At 45.6% G+C, this 24873-nt stretch overlaps 1 protein-coding gene across 1 annotated transcript; it reads left to right on the top strand.

Annotated features, from left to right (window-relative positions):
• The first annotated feature begins 20 nt into the window (after window positions 1-20).
• On the top strand, window positions 21-16640 carry CUNH11orf98 (chromosome unknown C11orf98 homolog). The gene is made up of 4 exons (XM_088468381.1): window positions 21-145; window positions 14564-14688; window positions 15335-15432; window positions 15980-16640. Exons 1-4 carry the CDS (start codon window positions 110-112, stop codon window positions 16153-16155), a joined length of 435 nt encoding a protein of 144 aa, XP_088324507.1. The 5' UTR covers window positions 21-109; the 3' UTR covers window positions 16156-16640.
• Window positions 16641-24873: the final 8233 nt, after the last annotated feature.

Genomic DNA, 24873 nt, shown 5'->3' with positions numbered 1-24873 from the left:
TCCAGGCAGATGATTGGCCAGTGTAATAGACACTTGAGCGAGGCTTGGAAAGCAGCAAAGGCGGAAGCCGCTCATACACGGTACATACACGGACGCATGTGACTGCAGCATGGCTCCCGGAGGAAAGATCAACCGGCCGAAAACGGTAACTGGGAGAGAGAGAGTTGGGGGTAATAGGGAGGGTGACAGCCACAGATAAGCACCGAGTTAGGCTATGTACAGGGAACTAATCATTAACATGTCCTCGTAGTAGAAATCATTAACGTAAGTTGCATGTTCCATCCTGGTTTGGTTCCCGCAGCACACACTAGGCTGACTAAAACAAGACTTTTTTTGTTTTGTTTTTACATCCCACGCCCTCAGTCCCTCTCCACCCTGACAACACACACACATCACCTCATGCCTATTGTATGTCTTCAGTCCCCTCCACCATACATATCACCAGACCATACATGGCATCAGAAAGCAAGCAGAGGAGTGTAAGAGGTGGGTACACACTGAACAATGTGTACCGGGATGATATGTCGGCTCATTGGGCTGACATATAGTACCGTGGGTACACATCCAGAATGATGTAATGAACGACGAAACGATCACTCATTTCGCCCTTCATTAACATGAATGGGACCGCATGTGCTATCTACAGGTTTGAATTACAGCACAGGTTTGAAGTACAGAGTTCCAAAGGTGGGGAGTAGTGCGGGCAAAATCTTAGAGGCGGGAGTGGGAGGAAGTAATCAATTGGCATGAGAGACGGCATGCATTTGTTGACATTCAGAAATGTCAACCTTCTGACCGTTGGTCGGATACCAGACAGGTTATATACCGAAACCAGCACTTACTGAAGGGAGATGAGGTCGAGATGTAAATGGGAGAGGAATGGGTGAGGGCTTTGTAAGTGAGTGGGAAAACCTTAAATTGGGTTCTGAAAGGGATCAGAGAGCTTGTAGGAGAGGGGAGACAGATCTAGAGCGTTTTGAGAGGAAGATGAGCCGATCAGCAGCATTGAGGACACACTAGAGAGGGGAGAGAGGAGGAGGTTACAGTAATCCAATCTGGAGATGACCAATGAGTGTATGAGGGTTTTAGTGGCATCTTGGGTGAGAAAGGGTCCTTTCTTGGAAATATTTTTAAAATGACAAGACTGTGAGAGATTCTGGATATGTGGTTTGAAGGAGAGGGAGGAGTCCAGGATAACTCTAAGACAGCGCACTTTGGGACTAGAGGAGATAGTTGTGCCATCAATTGATAATGAAATGGTGGGAAGTGTGGTTATGTTGGGGGGTGGGAAAATGATCAGCTCAGTCTTAGACATATTAAGTTTAAGAAATCGCTGGGACATCCAGGAAGAGATAGCAGAGAGACAGTTGGAGATACGAGCGAGGAGAGAGGTCAGGGGAGGAAAGGTAGATCTGAGCATCATCAGCATAGAGATGATATTGGAGTTCAAAAGAGCTGATGAGTTCACGTAGTGAGGATGTATAGAGTGAGAAAAGGGGAGGTCCAAGAACAGAACCTTGGGGAACACCTACTGTAAGAGGCTGTGGGGGGGAGAGAAGTCATGAGAAGAGACAGAGAAGGATCGGTCAGAGCGGTAGGAGGACAGCCAGGAGAGGGCATTGTCACGTAGACCAAGGGAGTGAAGGATTTGCAGAAGGAGAGGGTGGTCCACAGTGTCGAAAGCAGCAGAGAGGTCAAGGAGAATGATTAGAGTGTAGTGGCCCTTGGATTTAGCAGCAAGGAGGTTATTGCTGACTTTTGTGAGGGCAGTTTCAGTGGAGTGGAGAGAACGGAAGCAAGACTGAAAATGATCAAGGAGGGATTGGGAGGAAATAAAGGTGGTAAGGTGGTTGTAAACAACACACTCTGGGCTTGGAGGCAAAAGGGAGGAGGAGAGAGATGGGATGGTAGTTGGAGAGAGTGTTAGGATCCAGGGTAGGTTTTTTAAGAATGGGGGAGACAAGGGCATGTTTGAATGCAGAAGGGACAGTGCCTGATGATAGGGAGAGATTAAGGAGGTGGGCAAGATGGGAGCAGGCAGAAGGAGAGAGGTAACTGAGGAGACTTGAAGGGATAGGGTCAAGGGGGGGGGGGGAATGACCAGATGAGGGACATGACATCCTCTCCAGATACAGGGGAGAAGAATGTTAGAGTCAGTAAAATGGATGGGGAGGGTAGATCCGGGAAAGGAGGAGGTGTAGAGCAGGGGGACTGGTGGAATATGATGTCCTGACGTATGGAGTCAATTTTAGATGTAAAGTAGGTAGCAAATCATAACAACATCCTCCCAGTGTGTACCCACCACATATACACTGACGATGTGTAATGCTGGACTTTACTCCACCCATCCAACTGACTAAAGCCGTGTACACACTTTGCGATCCATTTAATGATCTATCGTTCCAACGCGGATTGGACCTATAGATCATGTGGATTGCATAGTGTGTACGGACTATCTGCGGGCGTGCTGCACGGCTAACCAGACAATATCGCATGCAGCGCCATTGCAGGTAATGCAGGGCAGAATGAGGGATCACTCTGTCATTCATTACACCGCTCAATGTGTAACCATCCAACTTGTCTGTCCAACTAAAACAGTGCTCCACACACCTGACCAACATATCTGTAGATCGATGACGGTTGTTCATACACACTGAACAACCATCATGTGTCATCTGGCCGCGTGTCGCGCCCCCCCCCCCCCCCCCCCGCGGCCTCCGCCAAAGTGTCGGCAAACTGCCCATATATACAAAACTATGCCCCAGTATATCTGCAGATATGGCTGTGGACGACGCAGTTCGCAGACATATCGCCGGTACACACTGGCCAACGGACAACTGATATATAGCTGCCAGTGTGTAATTGATTGGCCAATATATTTGCCAGTGTCAGCATAACTTTTTCATCAGACCAGCCAACTTTTCTCAACTTGTGTTGTCCTAGAAATAGGCGGACAATGTCTGCCTACTATTGCATATTTTGAATATTTGTTTTTAGTTCAATAAAACTGGGATATTTATATTAACTAGGCTTTTACTCGTTAGTGTGGGAGACACTGAGATTGGAGTTTAGATGGCTGGCTTTTTTTCGACACGTTTCGAAACGATATTTCTGCCACATCGCTCAGTGTGTACAGGTGATTGCGCGCTCCTGTGTGTCGTTCGTAACATCTTCTGATCTGCTGTGCGTGGATGGCAGATCAGAATATCCGGTGGCTGACACCATACCTCTGGATGTGGCATAGGATCAATATATAGGGAGGTCATACACCAGATTTTGCAGTGCGTACAGACTACTCAATATATCGTGTCTTCGCTGGGTACACACATCGTCTAGTGTGTATCCAGCATAAGAAGAGAAAGAATAAAACATTTCTATCTCCAAGACATTGATAGAGAATGGAGGTTCCTTTGTTTAGATATTCACACACTATCAGGGGTATTCAATATGGGAGCGATAACATCGTTTTTGCGTTAATATCGCACTTTTGACGTCCGTATCGCAGGTTTGACTTTTACACCGTATTCAATTTCAAAGACTTATCGCAGTTTTGAAAAGTCTTTGATAAAAAACTGGGATAACTTTTCACCATTGAATAGGTGTCGAAAAAAAGTGCAGAATTGGGGTTTAGGGGTGCAGGCTTAAAAAAAAATAGCCTGCACCCCTGGGAATGACATTTAAAAAAGAACTGTGTCAAAAAAAGTAAAAAAAAAATAGGGACACCCCAAAAAATTAATTAAAAAATTGGGGTGAAAAAAAAAAATGGGAAAAAATTGTTTAACAATAGGGAAATAGGTTCAGGGCTATTCTGCAAGTATGCGGCAGATGTTTTCTAGAATAGAATTATACAGTGAAGTTAAAGTTTCATATTGAATACCCCTCTATGTATTGGGTCATGGCAAGATGAAGATAATATTAACAGTGACTATGCTGATCTGTGACTGGATGCAATTATTTGTGTTGATTATTTCTTGCTGTTATTATTACCTGATAGAATCGTTAGCTTTAGTACCACTGAAAATATAAAAGGTCTATAAATTCCTTAGTTTAACTTCTTCGGTTATAATTAAATAGGAGACAGCTTATAGTTTTTATCTGCATCAGTCTCCAAGTTGATTCAAGTATATTCAAAGTCAATAAAAATACAGCGCCTTGCAAAAGTATTCATCCCCCCATTGCATTTTACATATTTTGTTTCCTTACAATCTGGAATTAAAAAAAAAATGTTTGAAGGTGTGCATCATTCATTCACAGAACATGCCTACTACTGTGAAGTTGTTTTTTTTTTATATTGTGAATCAAACAACATTTAGGACAACATAACAGAAAACTTCAGCATGCATAACTATTCACCCCCCTGTATTTAGCACCATCCATCTTTCCCTCACCTCAAATCAGTTTCCCAGTCCCTGCTGCTGAAAAACGTCCTCACAGCATGATGCCACCACCACCACGTTTCATTGTGGGGATGGTGTTCTTGGGGTGATGGGATGTGTTGGGTTTGCGCCAGATGTAGCGTTTTCCTTGGTGGCCGAAAAGTTCAATTTTAGTCTCATCTGACCAGAGCACCTTCCTCCATACATTTGGGGAGTCACCCACATGCCTTTTGGCAAACTCTAATTGGGTCTTCTTATTTTTATCACTAAGTAATGGCTTTTGTCTGGCCACTCTTCCATAAAGCCCGAGCTACAGTCAGGTGCATAAATATTGGGACATTGACAGAATTTTCATATTTTGGCCTCTATTCACCACCACAATGGCTTTGAAATGACACAAACAAGATGTGCTTTAAATGCAGACTTTCAGATTTAATTTGAGGTTAATTACATCCAAATAAGGTGAACGGTGTAGGAATTACAATGGTTTCTATATGTGCCTCCCACTTTTTAAGGGGACAAAAGTAATGGGACAAACTAAACAATCCTAAATCTAACTTTCACTTTTTAATACTTTGTTGCAAATCCTTTGCAGGCAATTACAGCCTGAAGTCTGGATTGCATAGACATCACCAGACGCTGGGTTTCATCCCTGGTGATGCTCTGCCAGGCCTCTACTGCAAATGTCTTCAGTTCCTGCTTGTTCTTGGGGCATTTTCTCTTCAGTTTTGTCTTCATCAAGTGAAATGCATGCTCAATCGGATTCAGGTCAGGGGATTGACTTGGCCATTGCATAACTTTCCACTTTTTAGCCTTAAAAAACTCTTTGGTTGCTTTTGCAGTATGCATTCGGGTCATTGTCTATCTGCACTGTGAAGCGCCGTCCAATGAGTTCTGAAGCATTTGACTGAATATGAGCATATAATATTGCCCGAAACACTTCAGAATTCATTCTGCTGCTTTTGTCAGCAGTCACATCATCAATAAATACAAGGGAACCAGGTCCATTGGCAGCCATACATGCCCACGCCATGACACTACCACCACCATGCTTCACTGATGAGGTGGTATGTTTTGGATCATGAGGAGTTCCTTTCCTTCTCCATACTCTTCTCTTCTCATCACTCTGGTACAAGTTGATCTTGGTCTCATCTGTCCATAGGATGTTGTTCCAGAACTGTAATGGCTTTTTTAGATGTTGTTTGGCAAACTCTAATCTGGTCTTCCTGTTTTTGTGGCTCACCAATGGTTTACATCTTGTGGTGAACCCTCTATATTCACTCTTGTGAAGTCTTCTCTTGATTGTTGACTTTGACACATATACACCTACCTCCTGGAGAGTGTTCTTGATTTTGCCAACTGTTGTGAAGGGGTTTTTCTTTACCAGGGAAATAATTCTTCTGTCATCCACCACAGTTGTCTTCCGGGTCTTTTGGTGTTGGTGAGCTCTCCGGTGAGTTCTTTCTTTTTAAGAATGTTGCAAACAGTTGATTTGGCCACACCTAATGTTTTTGCTATCTCTCTGATGGGTTTGTTTTGATTTTTCAGCCTAATAATGGCTTGCTTCACTGATAGTGACAGCTCTTTGGATCTCATATTTAGAGTCAACAACAGCTGATTCCAAATGCAAATGTCACACCTAGAATCCACTCCAGACCTTTTACCTGCTTAATTGATAATGAAATAACGAGGGAATAGCCCACACCTGTCCATGAAATAGCTTTTGAGTTGATAGTCCCATTACTTTTGGCCCCTTTAAAAGTGGGAGGCACATATAGAAACCGTTGTAATTCCTGCACCGTTCACCTTATTTGGATGTAATTACCCTCAAATTAAATCTGAAAGTCTGCATTTAAAGCACATCTTGTTTGTTTCATTTCAAAGCCATTGTGGTGGTGAATAGAGGCCAAAATATGAATATTCGGTCAATGTCCCAATATTTATGCACCTGACTGTATATATGGAGTGTTCTGTTTATTGTGGTCACATGCACAGATACACCTGTCTCTGCTGTGTAACTCTGCAGCTCCTTTAGGGTTACCTTTGGTCTCTGTGCTGCCTCTCTGATTAATGCCCTCCTTGCCCGGTCTGCGAGTTTTGGTGGGCGGCCCTCTCTTGGCAGATTTGTTGTGATACCATGTTCTTTCCATTTGATGATGATGGATTTGATGGTGCTCCGGGGGATCATCAAAGATTTGGATATTTTTTCATAACCCAACCCAGAATTGTACTTCTCAACAACTTTGTCCCTGACTTGTTTGGAGAGCTCCTTGGTCTTCATGGTGTGATGCCTCTTGCTTAATGGTGTTGCAGCTTCTGGGACCTTTCAGAAAAGGTGTGTTTATACTGACAGATCCTGTGACACTTAGATTTCATTAATTATGAGACTTCTGAAGGTAATTGATCGCACCAGGACTTTTGAGGGGCTTCATAGCAAAGGGGGTGATTACATATGCACATGCCAATTTTCAGAATTTTATTTATTAAGAATATATATTGTATATATATTTTTTTTCTCATTTCAGTTCACCAAATTAGACTATTTTGTGCAGATCCATCACATAAAATTCAGATAAAAAAATAAAAATAAATTACAGGTTGTAATGTAACAAAAAAGGTAAAAAGCCAAGGGGGTGAATACTTTTGCAAGGCACTGTAACTACACACACAACACACGTAGAATGGTGCAAGCCTCTGATATACAGTTTATTAGACCTAAACAAAAAAACAAAACAATAAGTATGGTGATTAAAAAGAAAAACATTTTGGACCTGATTCTGAGTTCGAGTAAGGCAAAAAAGAGCAAGTAACTGTGCACCTGGACAAAGCATGCTGCAATGCAAGGGGTTCACATGTTTTCTACATCAGGGTCCATAGGGTATCCACAGGACACCTTGGGGTATAGGTGATGACGTCAGGCATCGGGCACCATAGAGTTAAGTTTTCAGCCTCCCAGGATGCACGAGGGTCCCCCTCCTATACCCCGCCCCCGAGCCAAGGCATCTGTTTCGTTGGTGCCCGGCTCGGAGTCGGAGCACCTGTTTAGAGGGGGGCTAAGGATAGCCCCTGAAGTTTTCTTCAAGGCAGCTGTGGCTGCCCATCTGGAAGTACAGCATGGACAGTCACTACTGATGTCCATGCTGTCTTCCCTACACCCCCGCCGGTACCAGAACGCCGGTACTGATCCGGGGATGCTGGTAAGCATCTGGGGTCACAGCTAGCGGTGACCCCAGATGTTTGGGACCATGACCGGATTCAAGGGGGCAGCAGGTAAGCAGCGGGGTCCCACGGCGGGTCCCCGCTGACACATGGTCCAGAGTCCCCAGGCAGGGGGCTCCCTGGGGACTGGCTGCAGCGTAGAGCCAGGTAGTCAACCTGCGCTTCCACTACCCCCTGGGACAGCGGACCACAGCTGAGCGGTAGCGCTGCGGCGTCCCAGGGGTTAATTGCATGCCAGGGGAGCGCGCCTTCCCTGTATACAGCCGGCGCCTTCCCCGCTGCACACAGCCCTCTCTGCATCTGCCGATTGGCCCTGTGGCAGCGCTCCTCCCCCAGGCCGGCCTCCTCTCTGCTCCTCGGTGGCCATCTTTATGGAAGCATGGTGAACGCTGCTGGAAGCTGCTGATCGGCGGCATCGTGGTCTGGGTCCCCCGTCATACCTCTCCGTTGGAACAGGTCTGTGTATGCAGCGCTGTGTCCTACCAGGCCCTGTGTCTGTGTAGTTGAGGATCAGCGCTGATTGTGCAGGGATTGATTTCTTTGCATTGTATGTGACTGCTGCTAGCGTCTGCTGCCTGTACTTTCACTTTCTACTGTCAGCCATTTCACTGTCCCTGCTCCTCTTCTGCTAAAGCCCTTGCAGTGCGGTGATTGCAGGGTGGTTCTCCCACTATACTAAGAGTATCAGTGAGAGGGGGTCACATACTTACCATCATGTCTGAGAGTGATTTTCCTCTCCAGCTTCTGTGTACTACGTGCAAGGTACCTATAGCGGAGGGGGAAGGTAACGCGGAGGGGCCAGTGTTTTTTATTGGCACGACCGATTACTGTCACGGCTCCGGTACAGGAACCGCCCTGGGCTTGTTTCGCCAAAGCGCTTACAACCCTAGTGGGTCAGTTAGCTCCGTAACCTGCGTTCTCACAGATGGGATTGTCCCAGCAGTCAGTGGTGTTGTCACCCATGCAGGGTTTCCCGAGACAACTGATGGTACCCCACAGTCTCCCTATTTCCCCTCCTCAGGTCTCTCAGGAGCCTGCGTGGGTTAATTCACTAACAAGTTCTGTACAGCAAGGGGAGTCTGTGTTGCGGCCGGTGGCATCTCTGTCCGCTCCTTATGAGGACGACGACGTGACGTCCGATGATGGGGAGATTCTGGATCTTTCTGACCAAGAACCTCTCCATACTAAAGAGTCGGACGCTAAGTCTAAGGTTTATATTCCTGGCCTTATTCGTGCAGTCCGCACAGCTTTAGTTATTGAGGATGATGATCCTCCGGTGTCAAAGTCCAAATATGCCTTTTTCAAGGATATTAAGGGTGACGCCACAGTGTTTCCTCTTTCGGGTCAGTTAGTAGACCATTTAGAGGAGGCGTGGAAACATCCTGGTAAACGGTATCAGCCTCAAAGACGTTTAGCGGTGGCTTATCCGTTTGCGGACAATTATTTTTCTAAGTGGGAATCCCCTCCTCAGGTGGATTCTCATGTGACACGCCTAGTCCGAAGTGCCACATTGCCCATGCCCTCCATGTCCTCCTTGAAGGATGCTACGGACCGTAAGGTGGAGATCTGCCTAAAGTCCATTTATTCCCTCGCGGGGGGGGGCATCCGGACCGGCTATGGACGTATTTTGGGTAGCCAGAGCTATGGAGCGCTGGGTGGATAGTTTGGAGGCGTCTTTGGATTCCGACTGTTCGGCTGAACAGTCCGAGTTGGTAGGAAACCTTCGATATTCGGCCACTTACATCAATGAAGCGGCCTTGGATATTAGTACCCTCACTTCTCGGATTTCTTCGGCAGCTGTTGCTGCTCGTTGCACCTTATGGTTGCGATCCTGGAAGGCGGACGCTGATTCCAAAAAGGGATTGGAAGCTTTGCCCTTTAATGGAGAAGTCCTCTTTGGTCCGGATCTGGACAAAATTGTGGCAACGCTGGTGGCAGCCAAGTCTGCATGTCTCCCATCTGCTGTGGTCCCTTCCAGTTCAGGTACGTCGTCCTTTCGGCCTTATAGGGCCCAGGGTAGACCTAAAGCACAGTCTTTTTCCCCGACATGCTGGCCCCAAGAAATCGGCCAAGCCCAGGAAACAGGTCTGGAGTACCAGACGTCCAGCCCCTAAGGCTGATGACAAGCCTGCGGCCTGACTGTCCGTGCCTCTCTTTGGGGGATCCCAAAGTGGGAGGCCGCCTACTGCAGTTTGCCCAGTATTGGTCGGCAACTACGACAGACACTTGGGTTCACGAGGTGGTTTCTCGCGGGTATGCCCTCTCCTTTCGGCACAGGCCCCCATCTTGATTCTTCACCACGGGTCTTCCCTTAGACCAGAGCAAAGCCATGGAACTGCGGAAGGTTTTGCACACTATGCTCCAGGCTGGAGTTATAGTGCCTGTTCCATTCTCCCAGAGGGGCCAGGGTTTCTGTTCCAGTCTGTTTTTGGTGCAGAAACCCAATGGGTCGTACCGTCCGATTCTCAACCTCAAGGCACTCAACAAGTCCTTGCGGGTGCCGCGGTTTCGGATGGAGACCCTACGGTCCATCATTCTGGCGCTGGAACCTGGGGATTACCTGGTGTCGTTGGACATACAGGACGCTTACCTGCATGTCCCTATTCTTTTGCGTCACCAACAGTTCCTCAGGTTTGCAATCCGCAACGATCACTTTCAGTTCCGGGCGTTACCTTTTGGCCTGGCGACAGCACCACGGGTGTTCACCAAGGTTATGGCGGCGTTCCTGCGGCTGCAGGGAGTCCGCATGTTGCCGTACCTAGACGACCTTTTGTTGGTAGCAGGGTCTCCAGAGCTCCTTCTACGCCACTTGGATCTGATGATTGCAGTACTGCAATGGCACGGCTGGTTGATAAACTGGCAAAAGTCCACCCTGATCCCGTCTCAGAGGATTCTGCACCTCGGAGCCTTATTGGACTCCAGTCAACAGCGGATCTTTGTGACGGGAGAAAAGATCTTTGCCTTGCATTTGAGGGTGCGCAGTTGTCTGCAGAGTCGCCGTGTGTCTCTACACTCGGCGATGAGGTTACTGGGCTCCATGGTGTCGGTATTCGACATGGTGGAATATGCTCAGTTTCACTCCAGACCTCTACAGCAATTGATCCTGTCCAAATGGAATGGACTGCCTCAGAGTCTAAAGTCCAAGACGATGGTGCTCACTCCGGAGGTTCGCCTGTCCCTTGCCTGGTGGTTGCAGACGACCCATCTCAACAAGGGTCGTCCGTTTTGGGTGGCGAACTGGGTCCTATTGACAACGGACGCCAGCCTTCGGGGCTGGGGAGCGGTCACGGGTCCACACTTGTTCAAGGGCAGATGGACTCAGGCGGAAAAGGAGCTTCCGATAAACATCTTGGAACTCTGCGCCGTTTTCAATGCTGTCCAGCAGGCACAGCGGGTTCTACAAGGTCACCCGGTGCAGGTCCATGTGGCTTACATAAATCAGCAAGGAGGAACCCGAAGTCGGGCGGCACTCGTAGAGGTGTCCCGCATCCTGGTCTGGGCGGAGCGCAATCTCCCGGCCATATCAGCAGTATTCATCCCAGGAGTTCTGAACTGGGAGGCGGACTTTCTCAGTCGCCAGGACGTTCATCCGGGGCAGTGGTCTCTGCACCAGGATGTCTTTCAATTTCTGGTGGACAGGTGGGGTATTCCAGAGATTGACCTCATGGCGTCACGGCACAACAACAAGTTGCCGGTGTACGGGTCTCGCACAAGAGACGAAAAGGCGTCTCTGGTGGATGCTCTGTCCGTCCAGTGGATGTTCCGGTTTGCTTATCTCTTTCCTCCGTTTTCCCTTCTTCCACGGGTAATCCGGAAATTCAAACAGGAAGGAGGAACGCTCCTGTTGATGGCTCCAGCGTGGCCCAGGCGGCACTGGTTCTCAGACCTTCAGGGTCTGTCTGTGGACAGTCCTCTGCGGTTGCCGCTATGACCGGACCTACTGTCTCAGGGTCCTTGTCTTCACCCGGACCTCACTCGGCTGTCTTTGATGGCGTGGCTGTTGAGATGGCCATGTTAAGGTCCAGGGGGTTTTCCAGCTCTGTAGTACGAACTATGTTAGGAGCTCGGAAGCCGCCTTCTGCAAGAATATACCATTGTGTGTGGCATACGTTCTTCCAGTGGTGTCGGCCGAGAGGTTATGCACCTCGGGAGTTCCGTCTTTCTAGAGTGTTGGCCTTCCTACAGGCGGGACTAGACTATGGGCTTCGCCTGGCTTCTTTGAAGGTGCAGGTGTCTGCCCTGTCTGTCTGGTTCCATCGTAGGATTGCTACAATCACTGATGTGCGCACCTTTATGCAAGGTGTTCTTAGAATTCAGCCGCCATTTGTTCCACCGGTGGCGCCTTGGGATTTAGCTGTGGTCCTGAGGGCTCTCCAGGGACCGCCGTTTGAACCACTGGGCTCAGTGGACCTTAAATGGCTGACAGCTAAAACAATTTTCCTTCTGGCCATCGCTTCGGCCAGACGTGTTTCTGTCTTAGGGGCTCTATCCTGTAGACCCCCTTTCCTGATTTTTCATAGGAACAGGGCAGTGCTGCACACTCTTCCTGAATTTCTTCCCAAAGTTGTTTCTCTGTTTCATATCAACGAGGAAATCGTTGTGCCGGCTCTTAACTCACCTGACCTTTCAGTGGGTGAGGCCACTTTGGATGTTGTGCGGGCCTTAAGGATTTATGTTGACCGCACTTCTTCGTTTAGGAAGTCGGACGCCTTGTTTGTCCTCCTATGGCTTCCGTAAAAAGGGTTGGCCTGCTTCAAAGCAGACTTTGGCAGGTTGGATTCGTATGGCTATTTCAGAAGCTTATCTTCATGAAGGCCTCCCGGTTCCTTCCTCTGTGAGGGCTCATTCCACTAGGTCTCTGGGTCCTTCGTGGGCAGCTCGATGTGGTTCCTCGGCAGTCCAGATCTGCAAGGCTGCCACGTGGTCCTCTGTCCATACCTTTGTGAGGTATTATGCGTTTGACACCTTTGCCTCTCAGGATGCTTCCTTCGGGCGGCGGATTCTCCTTTCAGCACAGGAGCGTCCCCCACCCTTGAAGGATACTGCTTTGGGACATCCCCAAGGTATCCTGTGGATACCCTATGGAACCTGATGTAGAAAATATGAGATATGGTAAGAACTTACCTTTGTTATCTCTATTTCTACGAAGTCCATAGGGTTCCACAGGACTGCCGCCCTGTCGCACCTGTGCTGCAGATGGGCTTTACTCTGGTCACCGGTTTTTCCGTCTCCCTCTGATGAGAATGTGATTCTTGTGTGTGACCAGATCTTTTTTCTCTCTCTTCCTTCTCCTCCTCCGGCCTATGGCTTGGTACGTAACTGAGATGCCTTGGCTCGGGGGCGGGGTATAGGAGGGGGACCCTAGTGCATCCTGGGAGGCTGAAAACTTAACTCTATGGTGCCCGATGCCTGACGTCATCACCTATACCCCAAGGTATCCTATGGAACCCTATGGACTTCGTAGAAATAGAGATAACAAAGGTAAGTTCTTACCATATCTCATATTTTTTGCATACTGGGTAAATACTGGCTATCTTAAGCCGTGTATACACTTGCACAATATCGGCTTTATTTATCGTTATTATGCACATCGGAACAAATCAGGCATATTGTGCAGTGTGTGCCCGATTGCGCATTCCCGTGTGGCACATGCCATATTCTGTGATTGGTAGTTAATAAAACTGCCCAGCGTTTGTGGGCTACATGTTATTACACTGCAATTTAGATCTGAGTTTGTATACGCCTCTCTCACATCTAAATCTCTCTGCATAAATTAAATCAGCCCCACCTGCAGTGCAGCATGGTTTTACCAAGATGCACGATTATTTGGTCTTTTTTGCTTTACTCCCACCTCAGAATCCAGTCCTATTAAATGAATGTGCCACAAAGCTGGTTCACAGAAACAAATTGTTACATGTCCCTGATTTTTGTTTATATTTAATTGTAAGCTTGCGAGCAGGGCTCTCTTACCTCTTTTAGGGGTATTCAATATGGGAGCGATAACATCGTTTTTGCGTTAATATCGCACTTATGACGTCATTATCGCAGGTTTTAGTTTTACACCGTATTCAATTTTAAAGGCTTATAGCAGTTTTGAAAAGTTTTTGATAAAAAACGGTGATAACTTTTCACCATTGAATAGGTGTCGAAAAAAAGTGCAGAATTGTGGTTTAGGGGTGCAGGCTTAAAAAAAATAGCCTGCACCCCTGGGAATGACATTTAAAAAAGGACTGTGTCAAAAAAAGTTTTAAAAACAAAAAATAGGGACACCCCAAAAAATTAATTTAAAAATTGGGGTGGAAAAAAATTATTAACAATAGGGAAATAGGTTCAGGGCTATTCTGCAAGTATGCGGCAGGTGTTTTCTAGAATAGATTTATAGCGGCAGGTGCACTATTGCAGAATATTTAAAAACTTACTTTAGGGACTTAAAAATATGCTAGTACCCATTTTCATGTACCCCAAATTTGATGGGACCACTTAAAAAAATGAAAAAAATAACCTAAGTGCTCTTCTGCATCACTTCTTCAATGTCGGGAAAAAACACCTGCTGCGGCTATTTAAATCACCGACTTTCAATTAAAGGCTAAAACGGGGGTACTCATATTGATCCCCCATGTTTTTACCACTTTAGGGGGGTCTTACAATTTTTTTAAGGAAAAATTCGTAACTTTACGCAAAACCAACTTCGGAGGCTCCCGTTTTCGTAAATTTTATATTGAATACGGGGATAAGCGGGCGCGCGCCCGATACTTTAACGCAGGTAAAAACTCCGATATGAAACGTTAACTTCGACAGTGAAGTTAACGTTTCATATTGAATACCCCTCTGTCTGTTATCACCCAGTCTTGTCTTATTAGAGTTTTGTTCCCAATTGTAAGGCGCAACAGAAAATGCTGGTGCTATATAAATAACTATTATTATTCAGTTGCTACTGTAGTAATAGTAAATATCTGTTGTTGCCACAGGACTTGCAAAAAAATCTCTTTAAACGCCGCCGTGTGATTAGTCGGGAGAAACGTAAGAAACACAAAATAATTGGCGCCATCATGGACAAAGAATTAATAACTGTTCATCACCTGAAGAAGAGAAGGTAAGTTAGATAAACTGTTTAAAGTACCATAGTCAAGTGCCTGATTTTCACCCAATATATTGCATAGGGACTGTTCATGGTGCTTGCCTAGACAGGTAAAGCTTCTCACACTGCCTTCTGTTGGTACAAAGTGGTTTGGGATGTTGAGCTTTCTGTCTGAGTAAATACAACACAACGCCACTGCATAATATGTACTGATTAAAGTGAGTCTTTCACATTCTTATGAAGTTATTAATGAATTGGATCTGGTATTGCTCATTACTCAGTGGAAGAAAATGCAAAGGATTTAAAAAAACAAAGTTTAACAAAATGTTGTGCCATATATAGAAATGGTCATTATCACCTCCATGGGTTAAAATCTCCAAAGTCTTACTGCCCTACAATGAAGAACCCTTCCAGGACTGCTCACACTGAATGTGTTTCAGTGCACAGTCCTAGGAAAATACGGAGCTCAATAAGTTGTATGTGATTGACTTTGTATTTAATATTAGGTAATAAAACAAGGTATTGTTTTCAAAATACTTTTTTTTTTTTTTTTTTGTAGTAGCTGTGAGTTATTTTATGTATTCCTTTTTTATTGTTGTTCTTTAATGTAATGACCTTTTTTGCAGTTACATTTTCTATTGTTTCTGTCTTTCCTTTCTAGTTCCAGTGCAAGAGCGAATATCACACTTTCTGGGAAAAAGAAAAGAAAACTGGTGAAGCAACTTCAGCATATTCAAAAAGAAAAGGATCAAATGGATGGTACCTGCTGTGTTGTAACATAATATATGAGAACTTTTATAATCCACTCTGAAAGATGTTATTTCATGTATTCAGAAGTGTACCTAGTGCTCATTCTAGCACCCTGCACCTGTCACAACCCGTGCAGTTCCTCTTTCCTGCCTGGGGTGTCGCTCTGTTGCTTCTAGCACACTCTGGTCTGTATCTCAGCAGTTTATTGCATCACCTGAGTGTGCTAGAAGCACCAGAGCAGAGAGCGACACCCCAGGCAGGAAAGAGAAACTGCTCAGGTGTAACACATGCAGGGTGATGGAATGAACACTAGTACCTTTCCACCTGCCTTATATGTCATTTACTCTTTGGTACTTTAGTCTTTCCATTCATCACATAATTTAGCTTTCTCTTTATCAGTCCTGCAGTGTTGTCTGGTTATTACGTCAGACATAGCTAACTTTCTTCTGTCCAGCTGTTTTTGACTTGCACGTTCCAACAAAGCGGTTGTAGAGAAATAATCGGAGAACTAATGGTTGTTTGAGCCCTATCTTTAATATATTTTTTCCTTTCTCAGTGGCACGTACATCGCAACCAAAGACATCTGCTGCTGCGAAATCTGTTGCTGCTATGGAAGTTGAAAGCAGCACCACAAAAAGAAAAGCCAAGAAAACTCTGAAGGATGTGGAGATGGAGGAGGTGACGACCGAGACCGGCATTGGGGGTGACTCTGTGGTCCATGAAACAAATTGATGCCGGAAAAAAACTAATGCAGATGTTTAGATTTAAGGTGCAATTCAGTTCTCACTAATCTCTTGGACAATGTAATTGTAGTGGTACAATTGGAAACGAAGAGATGGTTATTGGTGGGGATCTGATCCAGTCAGGTCACCTATCACTTAGAAAAGTGTCTTTTATTCACTTTCCAATAAATGCTGTTGACAGCAGCCCCTTCCTTATATGACTTTGGGTACATAAATCCTGTATTTCTTATACTTCACACAGTCTCCATGAGCTTGCTGGTATACTAAATCCTTGTAGATATGTACTAACTGTGTAGAAGGTACATTCCACCTGGCTAATTTAAATACTGTATGGTCAGCACACCAACTGCAGGAGGTGCCATGTCAGCGACTTGTGTCCCCGTAATTGCTTGTCACGTAAACTGACTGTTGGCATTGTGTGAATGTTAAATGTTTGTTGTAAAATAAAGTGGCCCTTTTTTTTTTTATTATTATCTCTTTGTTAAGAAAAATGTATTTACAGTATGTAATGCAGTATCAAGGAGACTTTAGTTTGTATCATGCACATAGAAAGAAATCATGATTTTCCTTTGATTGCAATCACAGACTGCAAGGGGTATATTTACTAAGGTGAGAGTTTTTAGAAGTGGAGATGTTGCCCATAGCAACCAATCAGATTCTACTTAACATTTATCTACCACCTTTTAGAAGATAATAGCTAGAATTGGTTGCTATGGGAAACATCTTCACTTCTAAAAACTCGCACTTTAGTAAATATGCCCCTAAGTCTTTACACTATGAAGAGTGCTATAGGTTATCTTTAGAGAAGTATTAATTCCAAGAAATAGGTACACTAAGGGCCATATTCAAGATGGGGCGAAAAATCCGTTATCGGCGATAATTTATCGCCGATTACGTAATTTTCTATTTCCAATATCCCCGTATTCAATTACATTGACTTTTCGCCGGTGCATAAAGTCAATGTTAAAAAACGGGGATAGCCTTTAGCAGGCGAAAAAAAGTGCAGAATTGGGGTTTAGGGGTGCAGGCTTAAAAAAAAATAGCCTGCACCCCTGAGAATGTCATTTAAAAATAAACTGTGTCAAAAAAAGTAAAAAACTAAATAAATCGGGACACCGCAAAAAAATTAACTTTAATTTTTGGGTTAAAAAAAATAAATAGGGAACACACTTCTAAAATAGCCAAATTAAATTCAGAGGGGTTTCCACGTATGCGGCAGGTGTTGTCTTCATTGCGGGAGTAGCGGCAGGTGCATTTTTGCAGAATTTTTAAAAATCATTTTAGGGACCTAAAAAAAAAAGCTTACCCCCATTTTCCTGTACCCCAAATTTGATAGGAATAGTTACTTTTCTCCCCCCCCAAAAAATCTAAGTGTTAGTCTTCACCACTTCTTCATAGCCGCAAATATGCACCTGCCGCGCTTTTACAAACCCCGACTTCCATCAACAGGCAAAAATTTGGGGTACCCATAGTAATCCCCCATGTCTGGACATCTTTAGGGGGGGTCCCAGGCACATTTCCCGAAAATTCACGTGTTTTTTTTTTTTCGCAGATCCAAATTCGCGGGCTCCCGTTTTCGCTCCTTTTAAATTGAATACGGTGATAAGCGGGCACGTGCCCGATACTTTATCCCCACTCTAACCTACGAGGTGGAGCGAAAAGTCCAGCACGGACTTTTCGCTCCCATATTGAATATGGCCCTAAATTATAAAGATATTTGCGGTTGAATGCGAGATTATATATTCAGTCACTTTGGTTCAAGCATAAGGTGTATCTGAGCACAATTGGAGGACAATACGTTGTACCTTTTCCTCACAGTGGGACCTTAATTGAACGGTTTGTTACTTTGATTTAATTGAGCAGTTTAGAACAGATATACTTTAAGTATCAATCTTTATAAGGTACATATTTATCAATTATAGATAGTATTGACCAGCTACAGTTATAATTAATAACCTAGATTAAAGATATTATTATTATAGCTGCATACACACGTAAAGATTTTCTGTCCAACCATCCAACTAGTTGATAGGTTGGAATGAAAACCTGGTAATGTATGAAAGCAAATGACAATCAGCAATTTGCTCCCAAACGCTGGAAATGGACAAAAACTGTTGTTTGAACAAATTGTTTAGATCAAACATTTAACAAACTTGTCTGATGACCATTTTCATCTGTTTTCTGGCATTTAGGAGCAAATTGCTGATCATCAGTTACTCCCATACATTACCAGATTTGCATTCCAACCAATCAACTAGGATGGTTGGACAGAAAATCTTTACGTGTGTGCAGCTTAACAGTTACTTATGCTAAAGATATGTATATAAGTGTTGGCTGGATGACGCGCCCATGCATGAAATGCCTTCACTGACCACACAGTGGCTGCCAGGGACCTATAGCGTAGGGCCTATACACATATACCTACACTTACAAAGAGTGTGTACATAACCTTCATGTGTTAATGCAGACTGGATTTACAAATGTGATTTGCATTATATAGGGACGGATACTGTGTATTTTTATGCATTTCAGCCTCACAAGAGGAAAATTATTACACTAGTGTGAATGAATGCTTTCCCATGTGTAAGACATAAAGGGGCAGATGTATTAACCGCTGAAGCGGCTTCTCCCCCAATGTATGACTCGGGGGCTGGGCGGTAAATGACAGGGCTGCTATGCGCCCCTGTCATTATTGCCGCTGCTATCTACAAGATAGGCAGGGCTATGTATGAATGGTCAGTTCGACTGACCATTCCGCCCGCTGCAGCTGTCGCCAGGGGGGGGACAGACGGGAATACTGTCCTGGACCCAGACCGCTCCGCTCCTTCCACCCGCCCACCGATGCAAGGGGCCTCGTCCTACTCCCGTCCACCGCCGCGGCTACTGCCTGTGCAAATTAATGGGGTCCCGCCGCCACTGCTACTGGAGCCTGCTGTCCACCGTGAAAGCGGTGCTTGCCAAGTCCCCCTCTGCCTCTCGCACCGGATAAAAACTTTATTATACAAAGGTAGAGGGGGACTGACAGGCACCGCTTTCACGGTGGACAACGGAACTGAAGAGCAGAGAGAGGAGCCGCAGAGAAGCAGCCTGGAACAGAAGGGTAAGGAGATTAATATACTGGCACAGAAACAGACAAATCTCAGGTGCACAACTCCAAAATAATGATAATATATAAATGCAATAACATTTTGCAATCAATAGAGGTTTTTAGCATAATCATGGCCAAGTTATGGGCCCACCCTCCATATCTAGGTAACCTCTTTAGGGTAGGTCCCTAACATACTAGGGTTCAAATCCAGAGCACAGGCACCCACAAAACTAGCCCAGCTAAGCCATCCCAGGGCACGGCCATAGTAAGAAAAGTGCAGTGTAAAGGAGATAGTTAAGAGCAGCCAGAGCTGCATATAAAGAATGAAAATAAAAAAGTGAAATGCATGTATAATAAACAAACAGTGAAGAGTTAAAATGGGTTTTAAGAGAAAAGTGTTATACGGTGCCCTGAAACAGATTAACCAAAGCAATCCAGGGGGACCCACGCCCCAAAAATGAACCAATGTTACACTACAGTATATAACTTGTAGGACTTAACTAGAATTGTGCCTAATACTAGAGTGCATATACATTACCAGATTCCATGCTTTTAAACCAATAAAGAAGGGTGCTAGTCCAGACTGAGGGCGTCTCCTTTCCCTCAGGTGTGCAATAAAGCACATTAAATGGAGTATATAGGAAAGGTTCCTGGACTACACACCCTGAATATATATAATGGGAGGTGCTACCTGATGAGACTAATTACAGGCACAGAAACAGACAAATCTCAGGTGCACAACTCCAAATTAATGATAATATATAAATGCAATAAAATTTTGCAATCGATAGAGGTTTTTAGCATAATCATGGCCAAGGTTATGAGGCAGAAGGGGCTGGTACAGCGTATACTGTGTCTGTGTACACACACACACACAAAAAAATAAAATTATATATATATAGGGCCATAAGAAGGGGTGTGTGCGGCTACACAGGACGGGATCGTCTGAGGGCGGTACTAGCCATACCTGTAGTCGGCTGCGGCCTGCACCTCTGACTCACAGTTTGTGTACTTTGTGGGAAGAGGGAGGGGGCCCTGCCTATTTACTCAGTCCCGGGCAGCCCTGGCTGTCGCTATCGACAGCTGCAGCCTGGCGATGCCCTATCCCCACAGCAGGGACAGCCGGCTCCAGGTCTGCACGCGGGATCTCGCGATGCTTGTGAGATCCTGTGCATGCTCAGTGGAGCCGGCCGGGACTGAGACTCAGCACATCGGCACTAGGCTGATACCCTGTGTACTCAGGCAGGGATCGCCAAAAGGGGGGAGTTATCACTCCCCTGCTCCAGCCGATGAGATCTTAATACATGTCATCGTTAATGCTTCCTGCTTCACCTCTAAAGAACTGAAAAATGGAAGCGTTATAGCGGCATGTTAGGGGGAGATTTATTACATGGCACTTAAGTCATGTATTTAAATGCAATGCAATCATACAGGATAAATAATAATCATGTATTGTGCTACCAAACAAACATAACAGTACAACAAGTCTATGATTAGAATTCTGTAATTTTCTCACCATAAAAGAACATACCTTTAGGTGAACATTGATTTATTTATCTTTTTTTAGAATGATTAATACGCTATTGGACTTGTCTAACATTTAATCTATATATATTAACGCTAGTCGATAAAAAGGGTGATGTTGACTAAATCTTACACGCTGAACACAAACTTGGCAGTAAAATGTTGTACCGTGTCAAGTTTTTATGTTACAGTGTCCAGTTCTTTGTTTGGTAAAATAATAATATATATATATTTTTTTTATATAAATTAACTGAATGGCTAAAAGCAAGGATACTACTAGAACAACAGTCATGTTTGATAACAAAAAGCCATATGTAAAGGTGCGTACACACTCTGCGATCAGGAAAGACAGTACGATTACGACATTGTAATCGTACCATCGTTCCTGATCCCCTTCAGTGCCTACACTGAACGATCAGTCATTCAGTGCAGGCACACTCCATCATTCCTGAACATGGCCAATCTGTCGTTATCGGCAGATTGGCCTGCATGTTCAGGCGATGGTTAATGTTGGAAACGACCAGCGGGCACACGCATCGCTGGTCGTTTCCTACATTTTAGTGCACGATTACTGAGCGATTGCACGATTAGGATTTTTAATCGTGCAATCACTCAGTAATATCGCCCAGTGTGTACGCACCTTTATGGCATGCATATATAAATAATAAAAATTCCAGACAAAGGTGGGTGGATACATTTGTCTTTGAGTAGTGTGCGCCTCCCTTATCACAAAACCAGCAACGATTGTGAATATCTTAAAGGAATCATTCCCCCTGTTCATCACTCACAGCTCCCAAATTGCCCAGAAAGAAGTCCAGGTGCGATCGTAAGAAATGTGGGCATAAATCAGTAGCGGACGCAAATGCAATCGCCTATGGAGCGTTTTTACGATGCTGCCACACGTCACCACCACCAAACGCTAACAGCCTGTCACAATCTTTCCTCTGTGCGTCTGTAATCACAATGCAATCACTGTGCACGCGTAGTGCTGCTTATACACATGCACAATGGCAAACAATCGCTCGATCTGCATCCGTAATCGCCATTGCTAACACTGCTGAATCAGGCCCTGTATCTTTAATGACATACGGCATCCTAAGTTTTTGTAGTTCTTCATTAATCCAGCTATTGGCTCTTTATAGTTTTGGCTCTTTTTTTATTTCCTAAAAACCCACCAACCACATATCTGAAGGATTTCCATGCAGCTCATTCTGCCGCGTTACGTTTATGTTCAAAGGTTTTGTCTTTAAAAGTAGTCTAGAAAACTCAATTTTGGAAACTGACCTTTTAAATACTCTAAACCTTTGCCATTTTTGTTCATAGCCTTTACAAAATGTTTTCATAAGGCCTAACTTCATATGTAGTGGAGGGAGAAGCATCGGGGACAAACTCCTCTCTCTCAGCCCAATGTAATGCTGCTTTGTTGCTTTACTATCCCATAAGCGCAGTAAGCAACAATAGTTAGTAAAGCGACACTGCAGACCAAGCAACAAAGCAATAACTTTCAAATTAGCACAGATGTGACGGCAAAATATATTCTAGTTCAGTGGCGGCTCCAGAGGTGCAGATGCAGCACAGTCCAAAATACAAATAGGGGAGCCCCACCAACCGTCCTTCCAAACGCTGCCAAACATCGCCGGCCAGAACTCTATGGCAGTTGGTGTGGGGTCCCTATTTGAATTTTGGACTGCGCTGCAGCTCCACCTCTGGAGCCGCCACTGTTCTAGTTGTTGGCATTTAACAAGATTGACATGACCTCTTAAGTTTCTTTCATAGCTACCGAATGAGCCACTGGTACTGACAGTTTGCTGTTCCCATTATGTAATAACACAGCTTTTACATTCCGTTTAGAAGATTCAATGAATAATCTCCATTCTGCAGGGCAATGCTGAAACCTTAGTCCATTCATTATTCCTTTACATTTTGACAGACGCAAAAGGAACTTTGCATTTCATAATAACATACAAGGTTTTCACGTTGTTTTCTAAACGCAGAAATCCTTGTGTCTTTAGCAGGCAAATTCTATTGGAGCCTGTTACTTTGACAGTTTCAAGTCCCTAACTAAGGGCCTGATTCAGACCCGCTCGCAAGTGGGTCGATGGTGGCCGAGTGCGATCGCCCCGGAGTGAGTGCAAAAAGCACTCGCTCCGAGGCTCACTACAAAATGGGCGGCTGTCGATACGAACACCTGCCGTTTGTGGGCAGCCCCACTGACATCACTGGTGATGTCAGTGGGAGAGCTTCCGGGTCTATTAGAGCCAGAAGCTCTCTGGGGCTTGCGGCCACGAGACTCTACCACAAGGGTCTCGTCGCAAGCCCGATGGTCTTGACCATCATCCTGGCTGTTCGCAATAGGAGGTCGCTCGTAAAAAAGAAAAAAAAATTGGCTCACTTTGTTCAATTAAGTGAGTTTCTCCTTCTTCCACTAGGAGACACTGGAGTATGTACAATGGGGTATAGACGTAGCGTTCCCGCTAGGCTGTTTTAGCGGGGCGCGGCGCCCTGCCCTTCTGGAGGGCAAAAAGCACTCTGCCCTCCAGGAGGAGGGCAAAAAACGCCCTGCCCTTACAGCCTGCGGGTGCCATCCTCACCCGCGGGATGCAGTGTCCCGCGGGTGGAGAAACGTGTGGTGACCTGGTCACCGCCGGAGAATAGACGCCGGGCGCATGCGCCCAGCATCTATTCTCCCTTTCTGCAGCGCTTGGGGGCTGCCAGGCGTGTCCGTAAGTGCCAGACACGCCCCCAAGTATAACGAAAAGGGGACGCGTCTTACAGACACGCCCCCTATTCATGACCACGCCCCCTTTTCGGACGCTCGCCGCCGGAGCTAGAGTGAACACTATAGATGGGTGGATGAGTAGAGCCTGGCACTTTAAGAATTCTTAGAATTGAAGTTGTCTCCTTCCCCTCTATACCGCAAAGAGCTCAGTTTAGGGAGGGGGGCGGCGGGGGAGAGCGAGAGAGATATGCATGCACAGAGGGCTGTCTCCAGCCCTTTATCATTTTTATTTTATTTAACCTTATCTTATTTTTGTGAGGCTCTTCATAGGCTGATTGCATGCAGCTGCAGCCTGCCTGCAACGTTTGAAACCGCTGAAGAGACACGCCACAGCTTCTTGAGGCTTGTGTCCGCATCTCTGGCCGCAGGGTCATCTGGGGAACCGCAACAGCTGTTTGCGGCTAGTGTCTGGGGCCCGAAGTCCCCCGCACACCAGGCGGCTTTGGCAGCGGTAAGTATAACCCACTCCCATTGAGTAGCAAGGGGGTGGGCATTTCAGTTGCGGGTGCCTGCAGCCTGTAGGGTAGCCTGAAGGCTTAATACAGCTCCACGCTTGTAGGTCAGCTGGAGAACTCAGTGGCCGCCATTACTCAGGCTGCAAGTTAAATTTGAGTGGCATCGGGCTGGGGGCGTGCGATATTCTGCACTCTTGCTTGGATGGCTACGATGGGGTCCTAGCAAGGCTGCTTCCTCATAGCCCAGCCATCCTGCAAACCCAGGATGTGGCTGAACTTTGCCCTGCTTACTCTGGCAAATGTTTCTCATGAACAGCACCTATTTTGTTAGCAGCGCAGCCCCAGAGCTACTACCGGCAGGGCTAACCTCGCTCGTTCTCTGTACAGTGCAGGAGTCAGTCTCCTCTGTGGGGGCAGCTCCCTTATGATCCCCCTCCCTACTTCGTGTCTGTACTGGCTGTTTGTGACCAATGTAGGGCTGTATTCAATTAAAAGCGAAAAGCCAAGATCCGCAAAAGTTTCGCCGACTGCGACTTTTCGCCTGTCGGAAACTTATCTCCGTATTCAATTCCAACCGCTTTTCAAAAAAGATTTGCCTCTGAATAGCAGGAGAAAAGAAGTGCATTTTTTTTTATTTTGGGGAGCAAAGGTGGGGAAACCACTCAGAACCCTTGAGACAGCCCCCCAATGGATAACTGCATCAAAAAATCCCTAAAAAAAAGTGAGGAACACCCCAAAAAAGTACTTTGAATTTGGGGACAAAAACCACAAAGTGGGGGGACAAGTTCGCAAACTAGCGAGATAAGGTTCTGAGGGTGCACTAAGAAGGGGTCAAGTGTTTTTGGGGTTGCAGATTCTTTT

The sequence above is a fragment of the Taudactylus pleione genome, unplaced genomic scaffold (genome assembly GCF_031769625.1).
Source record: "Taudactylus pleione unplaced genomic scaffold, aTauple2 ptg000085l, whole genome shotgun sequence".
NCBI lineage: Eukaryota > Metazoa > Chordata > Amphibia > Anura > Myobatrachidae > Taudactylus > Taudactylus pleione.
The sequence above is the reverse complement of the archived record's forward strand: the minus strand, read 5'-3'. Positions and strand labels throughout refer to the sequence as shown.